We start from the raw sequence: 13,090 nt of genomic DNA on the forward strand, positions 1-13,090 counted from the left end.
AATATATCGCCACGTGTTGCTTTGGCATGTTCCTAGCAGCGTTTTTCTTCATTTTTGCGTTTACGTGTGGACGGGATTATTTTTTAAACAAAAAACGGAAAATCTCTGTTTTCAACAATACCCGTGGACGTAGCCTTAGAGAAAATGATTTCTTCAAGTAATTGCTGATAAAAATAGTTATACAAGCTATTGTATAACATGAGGTGTGTTTAGATTACACACACTGCTTCTGCATTTTGGCTTAGATTTTGTTAAATAAATATTGACACACTGTAAAATGTCATGTGGTGTTGCTTATCAGAAGTTGATTTTAAGGCATGCTAAGCATTAGATGATTTTTTCCATAATATGTAAAAATGACAGAGGATTTGCATTCTTTTTACCATGACTGTGACCTATCCAGACTTATGCCTACTTACACTGGTAACTATAGGTCACTAGTACATACAAAGATGTCACTATGACAAAACAGACTGTCAGTCTTTCCCTCTATGACATTATTACCTGCATAGGGTAAAGCTTGCTTTAAATACATAAACTTAAATGTTTTAATGTCCTGGAACTCTCTGGCTCTATGTGAAAAATGTCCAAGTATCCAAGGGCAGAAAAAGACTCATTATCCATTTTGCTTTAAGTGTCAACTTGGTTTTAATTTATAACATTAAGGCTACTGATTTATTTAAGAGAGAATAAATTCTTCATTCAGAATTCGGATTTTAAACCTGATAAAATGTCAGAAAAGACAGTAAAGAAAATTGTTAATTTTTCCTTATACTTATAGTAAATGAAGTAATACAGTAAAAAAAAAAAAAAAATTTCCCCAAAATGTATTATGCTTAATATTTAACACTGTGAAAATTAGCATAATTCTTGATCATATTATTTTGTTTAGTGCACTGTACAACCCAGCCACAGGAGGGGAACACAAGCCAGTGGACTCCTGGTGCCATTCCCAAGCCTACATAAATGGAGTCTGGAAATCAAAGGCATGATGTTGAATGTTGTCAGTATGCATGACCCACAAGTTGGATATAAGTTAGAAAAAAAAGGAATTTTGAAGTAAGTTAGCTAATCAACAGAGTCTCCAATCGACATGTAGGTGAAGGGAACAGGAGTGATGAAGAAGGAATAGGCATTTTTATAAAATAATATTTTTCACATTGCTTTCATACAGTAGGTTATTCTCGACATAACTGTGCTTATGCTCTTTTATGAAATACACAGAAAACCAAGTAAAATTAATTGATCCATACCATGATATGTTGTTGGGTGTTGATTTATCCTTTAATGATTTCACTGAATTATGAAATAATTAAAATTATTTCAAACAACATGTTTTTGAAATTTTCTTGTTTACTTTTAGTGAGTATGGTGCTTCCCACATCCCTGAAAATCAGAAATACAAACTTATGATTTAAAAATATGTAACAGAATTAGAATCATTAAAACATTAGAGCATGTGTCATGATGTAACTTTCTGACTGGTAAAACCCAATTATAAACCCTGAAAAGTAGAATCACAGGGGATAAAAAAGGTTTTAAAACATGAATTTGCCACTATTATCATGATTTTAAAAATCTAATTTTTAAACAATTTAGCTAAAATATAGGGAATCAACAACCTGTCAGCCTTTTGTCCTCATTTTATCTCCTCATAATGCTCATATGTGATGACCAGGTGAAATAAGGACTAGCTTGCCTGGCCAGGAGAGCTCCCATTCACAGCACAGCAAGCACCATCCATTTCCAAGTGACAGATCATTACAGCTCTGATGGTCGACAGATGGTGATGAATTGGCACTGATACTGGAGCTGGACAAATTTAGAGGCAGTCAGTTGCGCAAACTGCTTTATCACACTTTCTCCATGATGTTGCCATCCAGTGGGTGCCAAATGATGTCAGAAACACCACAAACCTCCTCCCACTCTCCAAGCTCCCGAGAGAGTAATACTGAAGGGATCATCCTTGAGCTTGTTATTTGAAGCATAAACAGATGTTTGATTGGATAGAAACAGTCACAATTCACTAAAGACGCTGAATAACATCCACCATATGGCAGCCTAATAACATCTAACAAATTGCATGCCACATTGATAATACAAACACACAACAACACCTGACCTCATCCCGCTGAGTAATGCAAAGAAACAGAAGCTCTAATGATCTCATGTAGTTCACCAGTTAAAAGGAATAAGTAAGACGGTGAGGAAGCCATTTATTTATGTATTAACCAATGCTGTCATCTAGTGGTCTAAATCTAAAGGCTTGAGTATTCCTTAACTTCTATTTATGTTTTTTTTTTTCTGTGTAGAAGGAAAAACCTCAGATTAACTATCCTGCATCCATTAATGTATTTATATAAGTGTCATTTAGGATTTCTTTGAGACTTTTATTGCCGCTCAGTTTTCATATATATTGTTTGTAAATACATGGTCTTTTTAGAACAATAGTGATGATGTCACGGTGACACATCATATCTCATTTCTTCTACTGGACTATACAGATTGGATTACTACTAGATCAGCGGTCCCCAACCTTTTTTGCGCCACGGACCGGTTTATGCCCGTCAATATTTTCATGGACCGTCCTTTAAGGTGTCGCGGATAAATACAACAAAATAAAACTAGTACCGGTACCGAAAAAAAGAAAATTTATTCATAACACAGGTGAAAAGACCAAGGAAAACCGAGTAAACGATAAAAACGATAACAAAATAACGCTGAAAACCGATTAAAAACCCTGAAAACTATACATTTCACACCTGAACCTCAACTCTCGCGGCCCGGTACCAAACAACTCACGGACCGTTACCGGTCCGGGGGTTGGGGACGGCTGTACTAGATTATATGCAATACATTGATTATAGAATTTGTTGTAGAACATATTTTAACACACAGACACATGCAATATGAACCTGCTGGCTCAGTGATTAATCAGTGACTTGACCTAACCACACAATGGTTACTCTGCATTCACACTACAATTTTAGGCTGAAACAGCTCATCCAGTAGCTTACACCTGCGTCATCAACCGAAACGGCAGAAACAGATCAGGTGACTGACTTGACACACCATTTTTTAAATGATATTATTTGGAAAAACACTTCTGTACTATCACTCACGCCAACTGAAAGCCAATCTCTCTCTAGTGCATGCAATGGGTGTCATTTACTATATGGGTCATTATCCATATGGGACAGCATTGCTGCAAAATTGCTGAGGGAGCCATCTTAAGCCAAAGTGGCAGTTAAACGTAATATCTGGTTGATGAGCATCAACACTAGGACTGAAGACAATGAAAAGACTTCATTAACTGTATTACCTATGTACTTACCAAAGTGACTTACTTAAACACTGATAAACAGCATGTGTGGACAGTCTTTTTAAGGAGTATATGCGGTGTTGCTTTTGTTCCTTTTCGAGTGTAAAATGCATTTATAAGTCAAAGGACTGCTGTAAGTAGAATACAGTGGCAGTATATAGTAAGAGTTTCAGGATAAAAAAAGCCCAACTGAGTACATTTTGAGTACATCTCTTCTTTTTTGTTAACTCCAAATACAATTCTTCAAACTAAAGTCATCAGAAGGCGTGTGCTTAGCAAAAGGAAACATTTGATTATAAGGTTTTAGTTGAAAATCTATCCTATCCTTTAAACACCCCAGTCGGAGAGATAAATGTAGGTTAAGTGGTATGTTGTTATGTAATTTTCTGACTGGTAAAATCTAATGATTTAGACTACTTTACCGGACAAGGGGGTCACTGTTGTTTCGCACCAGTGTGCATATGGCATAGAGCTAGCCATCAATACATCAACCATTAGCTGGTAAAGTAAAGTCCCACAATGAACCTTTAGTCTGAGTGGCTTGACGATCACCATTTGCATTTGGCTGAGAAGATGAGAAAATCTATCCTTGACTTATGTATCACAAGGTAGAGATATTTTAAGCATAACATTTACTTTTGATTGAAAAACCTCTTACACTCTCTTGCTTTGTACCTTAGTATAACAACTCCTCTGTAGCCAATATATTGCAATAAAACATGTTTCCCCTGCCTTGCCATTTTCTATACTGCCCTGTATTATGTTTTCCTACAAGCTAAATAGTTGAGTTTAATCCTATGACCCATTGTTAACCCAGAAAATATGATTCCTTCCCTTCCTTTTCTCCTTATTGTCTTGAATTTATCATTTTTTCCTGAATACTTTTTGTCCCTGTTTCCCACCTGTGCTGCCATTTCTTTTTAATAATATTAGTGCATTTACTTCCAGTTTACAAAATGCCACCTCCACCCGATCTCATTTAAGTTACTCCTTGGCCAAAGCAGCTGCCATCTGATTTCCCCTAATACCGAAATGTGCCAGTACCCAAATAAATTTAATTTCACTCCCCTCCTCCACTAGGTAGAAATACAGCAGGAGTGCTTCTGTAACAGGCCCTGTTGTTGTGAGCGTGAAGACGGATTACAGTCCTGTAAAACTAGAGAAATAATGAGCAGAGGAGACGTGCCTCCGCTCGCCTGGTCAGTCTTGCCAGAATTTATTACACAGGCACCAGCAAACATCTTTGCTTCTTTTGTTACTTAGTTTACCTATAGCTGTCTGGTTTCCATCAGTTGTGTTCACCATTAATCAACGAACAAAGAAGGCAAATTTGGTTTTAAAAAAATCCATCCACTCTCCTCTGCTTATCTGTGTCAAGGTCACAAATACAACAACAAATACAAAATGGAACCCACATTATCATGCTAATGGTTTGTTATGAAGGAAGAAATCTACATCCTTACATACTGAACTTTCTAACATTTCTCATGAAATCTAGAAGAAATTAACCAAGTGCATTGAAACTAAACATTAAATGAACTGAAGCTTTGGATCGTATGGGAGTGACAGTGAATACTAAAGGACAATAGTGTCTGCCATTACCCACACCTATAGTGTACTTACTCAAAGTGGAAGAGCCGACGTAGCCTAGATAAACACAGTGAAATGCACTGCACATCATAAACTCAGCCTCAATTAACATGAGATAAACGTCACAGTATTCAGTGTCTGAGTGAAGTCACTTGGGTGAGTAATGAACTGTTTCTCCCATCTAAAAGAAGCTGCACAGTCCTGAAAATAAATAAATAAATAAATAATAAAAATCTTTGAATAGAGGAAAACAAGAGTTACTGAAGACAAAACTAAAGGAAGATAGACCCACAAACAAGCAGCAATTAAAAGAAACTGGATTAAAGGCTTGGCACGAAATAAAGCATTTTGGTGATGTCCATAGGTTCATCCAGTTATTCAAAACTATCCTTATATTTAAAATTATGTCATGTTCATTTACTTTTAAGCCCCTGGAAAAAGAGGGCAGTGTATAACAAATGGTTAGAACTTCTAAACAACAAGAGTCATGTATGGACATATTAGTTTTGCAAAATCAGGTAACTTGTTTTGCAAGTTTGACTTTGACTACAAGCCCCATAATCCACCTATTACCAGCTTTGGCGATATTCTTTAGGTTCCGTCCAATTGTTATTGAGATTCTACAATTGACACGGCAGCTAAGGCATGTCATTGGTTTCTAAGTGGTTTCCAGGAAGTGAACGCCACCGATCTAACCACCTCCCACATGTGAGCCCCCGTCGTTAGCACCACGCGCAGCGTGTAGAGGAGAGAGAAACCGGTCGGAAAGCAACGTCATTCCTCGGACCACCGACTTGACGTAGCGCAGCAGACAGAGAGCGGAGCGGAGCCGCGTTGTCCGAGGCAGGTAAAGTACCATCCAGTATATGCCAATATTCATAGGGTCTAAAAAGCTGGCAGTTGGTTTCCATATTGTTTCCAGGGGAACACGAGGAAAGTAGGTCGTATTAGATAAGAACAGGGTGGACACTAGGGCCTGGTAGACTGTAGGCCTGTTTCCCCCGCGCTCTGCATTGAGCAACACATCCCGGTTTGAGTCTTTCCTTTACGGTCAGTCCAGCTGCCAGCACTGGCAAGGTGCCTTAACGGACACCGCGCCACTAGTTTGGAGAGGTACACGGTTCAGCGATAGATAAATTAATTTATCCGATAACACTGTAAACGATAGTCAGTTTGTTAACTGGCGGGTGCAGCGCAGATGTTTAGCTCTTCTTTTTCCACGTCTTTCAGGTGCTGAAGCGATCACAGCAGAAAGATGGCGGACGACCCCAGCGCGGCGGATAGGAACGTGGAGATATGGAAAATCAAGAAGCTGATCAAAAGTTTAGAAGCTGCCCGTGGGTAAGTAATACATTTTTGTCACATTTCGAGGTAATTGTCTGGTCGGCAGTACTTGAGTTTAAGGGTTCGGGTGATTGTGTCAATGTATACCGCCGCAGCAGCTGGAAATGGTATAAATGGGGCCGAATTTGGGAGTGGTTAGCTTAGCATAGCTAACTTAGCTAATCGTTGCTTTTGCTTGTCGCTAGTTAGCCAATTGCTAGGCGCTAACGGATGTCGCATTTAATCTCCCTGGAAGTTGAAAACATGGTTTATTTTGGACAAAACACATTTTTTTGTCAGTGTTTATATTTTGTAGCTGGCATTCCGAAGATTTTTATTCAGTTCAAGCTAGTAAGGTTGATGCTAGTTTTGTTGCTAATGAGAACCGCTAATAGACGTCATCTTTGGAAAGAGGCCGGCATGGGTGTCTTAAACAAAAAAAGCAGAACGTTGACGAAAAAGGGAAGGCCGGCAAGCTTGTAGTTACAGTTTCACAGTCCAAATGACGTTCGTCTGCTCTTTTTACACGCAAATCATACGACAGAGCCTCTTAATTTCCTCTAGAGTCCACTAAGTTAGTCACCTCATGGCAGCCGAACTGCTTGCCAGTTCATTACAGCGTTACTGGTTTCAAACTGGTCAGGTCAAAAAGAATTCGAGATCAGTTGTTGGCCGACTGGGACATTGTGGGCCTCTTGAATTATCAAACAAGGCATGTGAATGTGGGTGTTACTTCACTGGCTTGTAGCTTGCTCTGCGACAGTTTGACGTCTAGTGTTGCGCAGAATTTGCTGTCCTGTGCTCCCCTGCCTGCCATGTCACACACTCAGTTGACTGTTTGCCCTACATTTATCCAGCCTCTTCTACCTGGCTGTGTACGTGTCAGCCTGTACTGCTGTGATTCATCTGTTGATTGGTTGTAAATGAAAGGACAACAATGCAAAGTAGCAAGACTTAGTCCTTGTTTCAAGGACAAAGATTGTGTACTGTGTAACTGAAAGCCCATACCATTTGTCCCTCAACCTGCCAGACCTTGTCAAGGTGATATTTTGCCAAGAAGCGTTGTGTATTTACAAAACTAAATTAGAGCAAACAATTACGCTATCTTGGAGGTAATCAACTGGTAATAAACATGGCTCAACTGGTTTGGCATAATCAAAGTTGATTATTATATGGCCTTGATATTAGATGCCAGTTTCACTATGGCATACCTAGGAGTGGCATAATTGTCAGTTATTCAGTCTATTCCATCACTTCTATGGCTTCTTGGCTGTGTACAAATGCTGTTATATGCACTAACATTACATCCTCACTTTCTCTATAGTAATGGCACCAGCATGATCTCTCTGATCATCCCTCCAAAGGACCAGATATCAAGAGTGGCCAAGATGTTGGCTGATGAGTTTGGCACTGCTTCCAACATTAAGAGTCGCGTCAACAGGCTCTCTGTTCTCGGGGCCATCACCTCTGTACAGCAAAGACTAAAACTCTACAACAAGGGTATGCATGTAAAAGAATGCCTATTTTCTTTTGGGAAATGGTAGTGGTTCTTGGGGGCAACAAAAGAAATTCATATTGGCATATCATTGTATTATTGTAATATTTTCAGCTATAATTGTTCCAAGGGGGTTTTTGAAAAAAGAGACAACTTAAAACATAGGATGTATTTACTTTCAAAACATTCAGCTCCAGTCCTCCTTTGAATATTCATGGTCTCTGGCTTTTTTCTTCCCTTCCCAGTGCCACCCAATGGCTTGGTTGTGTATTGTGGCACAATTGTGACAGAGGAAGGCAAGGAGAAGAAAGTCAATATTGACTTTGAGCCTTTTAAACCAATCAACACCTCCCTGTACCTCTGTGACAACAAGTTCCACACCGAGGTGAGAGAATTTCCTTAGTATTTTGATGCACATGCAAAATATTTTTTTAGAGAAACTCTGTGGTATGTAAACATCGCCTTGGTCTTTTTATTATTCTTTCTGTCTTCTGCATTCTTATGATCCGTTCTTCCCTCACTAATGTCCCAACACAGGCATTGACAGCCCTGCTGTCTGATGACAGTAAGTTTGGCTTTATTGTGATCGACGGTAGTGGGGCACTCTTTGGCACACTGCAGGGCAACACCAGGGAGGTGCTGCACAAGTTCACTGTGGACCTACCCAAGAAGCACGGTACTGAACTGGAATGTTTAGAAAATACATTTTACGTTGTTTGTTTTGTTTTTGTTTATTTGTTGTTGGGTTTTTTTTAATCTTTGCTTTGCTCTTTCAGGCAGAGGAGGACAGTCTGCTCTGCGTTTTGCTCGACTGAGAATGGAGAAGAGACACAACTATGTGAGAAAAGTAGCTGAGACAGCTGTCCAGCTCTTTGTGTCCAATGACAAAGTTAATGTGGCAGGAATGGTCTTGGCTGGCTCTGCTGATTTCAAGACTGAACTCAGCCAGTCTGACATGTTTGATCCAGTAAGTATGATGTAATGAAACAACTTTTTTTTTCCCACAAATTTCTCACTGCAGTGAATAGATGTCCAAAAGAAGGCTGGTGATCTTTTAAGTGTTTTCTCTGAGTTGTATAAATAGGTATATTTAATAACTATCTACTATTGTAAGAAATAAACACTGGTATTTGGTAGTAGTGATGAAATAGTGACATAGCAAGTTTATTTTAAACTTGGCACATGATGTGTGCAGCCATACTGTAAATGGAAAGTGCCTTCTTTAATTTGCCAGTAAGCCACTGATATAGCTAACTCTTATGTCTTTACAACCAATAATGGAATGTGGTTGCACAAACAAAGAAAGAGACAGATATGAAAATCTGCATATCCCACACTTCACTGCAAGCTTTGGTTAGCAGTTAATGAGTTTGAGGGATTTTCCAAGGCTTTGGGGAATATAACCAGCAGCATAGTCTATCATTATTGTCAGCATATTTATTGTGGTAGCTTTCTCTATTTTCTTTATCTTGTCAGCAACTTTGTTTGGTTCCTACTTTGTCTGTAAACGTTACTAACAACTCTTTGATTTCTACAGAGGTTACAGGCAAAGGTTCTGAAGCTAGTGGACATCTCCTATGGAGGAGAGAATGGTTTCAACCAGGCTATTGAGCTTTCAGCAGAGGTCCTGTCGAATGTGAAGTTCATCCAAGAAAAGAAGCTCATAGGTGAGTGTGTGTGTGTGTGTGTGTGTGTGTGGTTTTCTTTTTTTTGTTAAAGGTAAAATCTTCAAACTTTTTCCTGATGATTCTTCTGTATTTACAGGGCGGTACTTTGATGAGATCAGTCAGGATACAGGGAAATACTGCTTTGGTGTAGAGGATACACTGAAAGCCCTTGAAATGGGAGCTGTGGAGATTCTCATAGTCTATGAGAACTTAGACACCATGCGTTATGTTCTTCGTGTGCATGGGGCAGAGAGCAATGGAGCAGAGAATGGTAAACAAACAACTACAGTGTTATCTGCAGTAGCTGAGACAAAAAGCAGTAAATGAATTCTAATTGTGATCCTACAATTCAAAAGTTTCTTCTTTGTTCTTCAGATGAGAAGACTTTGTACCTAACGCCAGAGCAGGAGAAAGACAAGTCTCACTTCACGGACAAGGAGGTAAGTGCTGCGGAAGAGGAACTGATCTCTGGGAGTTAAGTTGGACCCATTGCCTGTGATGTTATACCTTACTAACGCTGGTTGCGTTTCTAGACGGGGCAGGAACATGAGCTGATCGAGAGCATGCCACTACTGGAGTGGTTTGCGAACAACTACAAGAAATTTGGAGCCACGTTGGAGATAGTAACAGACAAGAGTCAGGAGGGGTCCCAGTTTGTCAAGGGCTTTGGAGGCATTGGGGGTGAGCACACTGTTGTTTAATAACAGTTGAATGTTTGATCAAAATGAAGTTAGGAATATATTTGATATATGTGGTTCAGTGATGATTTCGTCATTGGGTTGTTATGATGATCTAGTAATTGTACTCGAGTATAATTCATGTATTATGCACTTGAAGATAGTAGCAGTAGAGAAGATAAACAGTTCCTCTTCTGCTTATTCTGATTCATGCTTCATCTTGGTACAGGTAAGGCCTCATATAGACATTGTTGTACAGTAGAAATTTGTATTATAGAGGGCTTCACCATGTAAAATAGGAGAATTGGGGCAGAGGCACTGTTGAATTGTTAGTTGTATAAAAAGTAGAGATACTTGTGGCAATTTAAATTGGTTTAGTGGTGTAATACATTTTAATGAGGATCCTAAAAGGATTTCAGGACTTTGTGCTTTTCACAATAGAAACACCATCATTCCAGGACCCCTAAAAGCACTGTTGTTTTTTTTTTGAAGAAGTAGTAGTTAAATTGTTAATTTTCACCTAATATTTTAAATTAGAAGTAATTTTAGACAAAGGAAGCATTTAACTATTAGGGGTTTTATTAGTTATGCAAATGATTTAGGTTATTTAATTATAGGTAATAAACAAAATATATTTTAGAATTCAGTAATAAACAAATGGTACAAAACTATAATACCCAACACATCTAAATAATTGAATTATTATAGAAGAAAACTGTTATGGACAAGTTGAAGGAATTTTGCGTAACAGGTTATGGTCGTTATGCTAAAACAAAAGCATTTATTAGGAAAAGAGCACTATTGTGAAACTATTTGAATTTGACTGACGTCACAGTTGGCTGAAATAAAACAAACACAATTTCATTAATTATTGTGAAGTTTTATCGCAATGCACCTACACCTGTCTTATCCATCATCCACACTGTTCCACCTCAGTTTGTAGCTCAGCAGGCCTTGGACTCATTCATTTTAGGTATTCTGCTTTGGACTTTGCTTTTTATTAGGCCTGAGTAGATCGCCACACTCAGGGTTCTCTGCTCAGTTCAGCAACCCGTCTGGTTCTCCACATTCCACACTTCTCCGGCTCCATATCCCATCCATGACCTGTTCAGCCTGGCAGACATTCCTCGTCTTCTATCCAACTACAGTCCCCTGTATATTTATCAATGTTATCTAGCCAGCTCTGGCTTATGCAGTCTTCATATCAAAATGAGTGTAAATGATACATGTTGCTAGGCAACTGGGCAGGGTGAGTGGATTTTACATTAATTTCTGTGGGGTCAAAGTGACATGTGGTAAGTATATCTTTTTATTCCACACACTCCTAAATGATGAGTGAATCCATTTTTAGTTAGTCATGAAATCTTTTTTGTCTTCAGAGTTTTGTTTGTTTGATAACCCTAAAATGACCCCCTTGGCACTTCTAATACTAAAGTCTAATACTTTCAGAATTCATGTTTTCCCCTGCCACTGTTTAGCCAAAACAAGTTGCCATCATATCACACTACTTAATCTCTCATCTTTTGTATTCCTCAGGTATCTTGCGGTACAGGGTGGATTTCCAGGGCATGGAGTACCAAGGAGAGGACGATGAGTTCTTTGATTTGGATGACTACTAGGTAGTCTTGGACTGATATTGGGAGAAAAAAATGAATGAAGAAATAAGGAAATGAAAATGCCACCTCTCTTGCAGCAAGCGAGAGGTGCAACTGTGTTGACCTATATATATGACAGACACACCTTCCAGTTCACCTGTTGCATACACAAACTTGCACATACTTACACAACAAAATGCATCACACAGGCCGAAGAGGAGTGAGATTTTCTTTCATCCAGAGAGGGAGAAAGCCCTTCCTGAATAAATCCCTGCCTTAGAGTGCTGGTTCCTTCCCCTAGTTGGATTGGACTTGACTCATTTTTGTTCTTTTTTTTTTTTTTTTTTTTTTTTCTTCCTCCCCTCGATTTTGAATGAACACAACAGCAAGTTCCCAGATTCCTCGTTGCCGCTGTCCCCGGTCCTAAGATGAACTTTGGATTCACTCCTGACATACAGAAAATATATTTTCCTTTAATGCATCGTCATGTCCCTATCCCCTCTCCCTTCCTTCTATGCTTTCTCTCTCTCTCTTTTTTTTTCTTTTTTGCATTTCATTTTTTTACTGGTAACTGCTGCTGTTGTATTTTATGAGAGTGGGGGATTTTTTTTACCTGGGTTTCTGTAGAGAAAGGGGGACAAAGTATTAAATTTCAACTGCTGAAAACCATTGCTACCTCCTCATCTGCTGTGGTCTCACTCCTGTGCCATCTCATTTACTTAAAAGGCTGACCTTTTCCTGACAACAAAATTGATATGTTTTGTGAGTGACGCGTGCATGACTTTTAGACAGTTTAGTCATCTTATTCAATCGTCAGACTTGCCACATAATGTTGAAATTTTCTACATTTTAAATTTCAAAAGGCAGTAAAATCACATCTTTAATACAGCTATTCATTATAAATCTTGGCCTTTACATGCAGTCATCTCTTTAAATGAACTTCCCTTAAATGAAATATCCCGTGTACACATTGGATTGCATTTGTACATTTATCTGACCACTTTTATAAATCTAAATTAATTAAAAATCTCAATTTGTCATTGCATTCCTGCCGACAGTTTTTATAGGATGTGTTGGTCTAGAAAGTTGGTTTTGACATTTGCGTGTCGAATAGGGGAGCAAAGGTAAGAGCAAATGACCAGGTTCTCATTCATAATGCAAAGAGCAGAATTCGTGAAGACGTGTTCCCTTAAGATTTGTAGAGAATGACCTTGGTAAATCATGCCTTAGATTATAAATATAGCAAGCTGAGGAAGTAAACCTACACTGGTGAATGATGAGTTTTCTGGCTCCAGTTGCTGAGAAGGCAAACAAACTGACCTGCTTATTATGGTATTAAACCAATGATGGCGTAATAGACCGGAGGGTTGGGGATGTGAGTAATTCAAACCCATACACTTCGCAGGGATTCGCAGGAAAGC

General features: G+C 38.8%; 1 protein-coding gene across 3 annotated transcripts; it reads left to right on the top strand.

Annotated features, from left to right (window-relative positions):
- The first annotated feature begins 5,602 nt into the window (after positions 1-5,602).
- Positions 5,603-12,340, top strand: etf1a (eukaryotic translation termination factor 1a). Of its 3 annotated transcripts, none has more exons than XM_080900836.1 (11): positions 5,603-5,759; positions 6,143-6,253; positions 7,560-7,735; positions 7,976-8,115; positions 8,268-8,406; positions 8,507-8,697; positions 9,268-9,397; positions 9,495-9,668; positions 9,773-9,837; positions 9,931-10,078; positions 11,611-12,340. In XM_080900836.1, the coding sequence occupies exons 2-11, from the start codon at positions 6,168-6,170 to the stop codon at positions 11,691-11,693; spliced, it is 1,332 nt and encodes a 443-aa protein (XP_080756962.1). In that variant the 5' UTR covers positions 5,603-5,759; positions 6,143-6,167; the 3' UTR covers positions 11,694-12,340. The 3 variants fall into 3 exon arrangements, with proteins under 3 accessions (XP_080756962.1, XP_080756964.1, XP_080756963.1); XM_080900838.1 differs by having other exon boundaries at positions 5,619-5,755; XM_080900837.1 differs by lacking the exon at positions 5,603-5,759 and adding an exon at positions 5,874-6,025.
- Positions 12,341-13,090: the final 750 nt, after the last annotated feature.

This window comes from Rhamphochromis sp. 'chilingali' (genome assembly GCF_963969265.1).
Source record: "Rhamphochromis sp. 'chilingali' genome assembly, chromosome: 13".
NCBI classification, from domain to species: Eukaryota; Metazoa; Chordata; class Actinopteri; order Cichliformes; family Cichlidae; genus Rhamphochromis; species Rhamphochromis sp. 'chilingali'.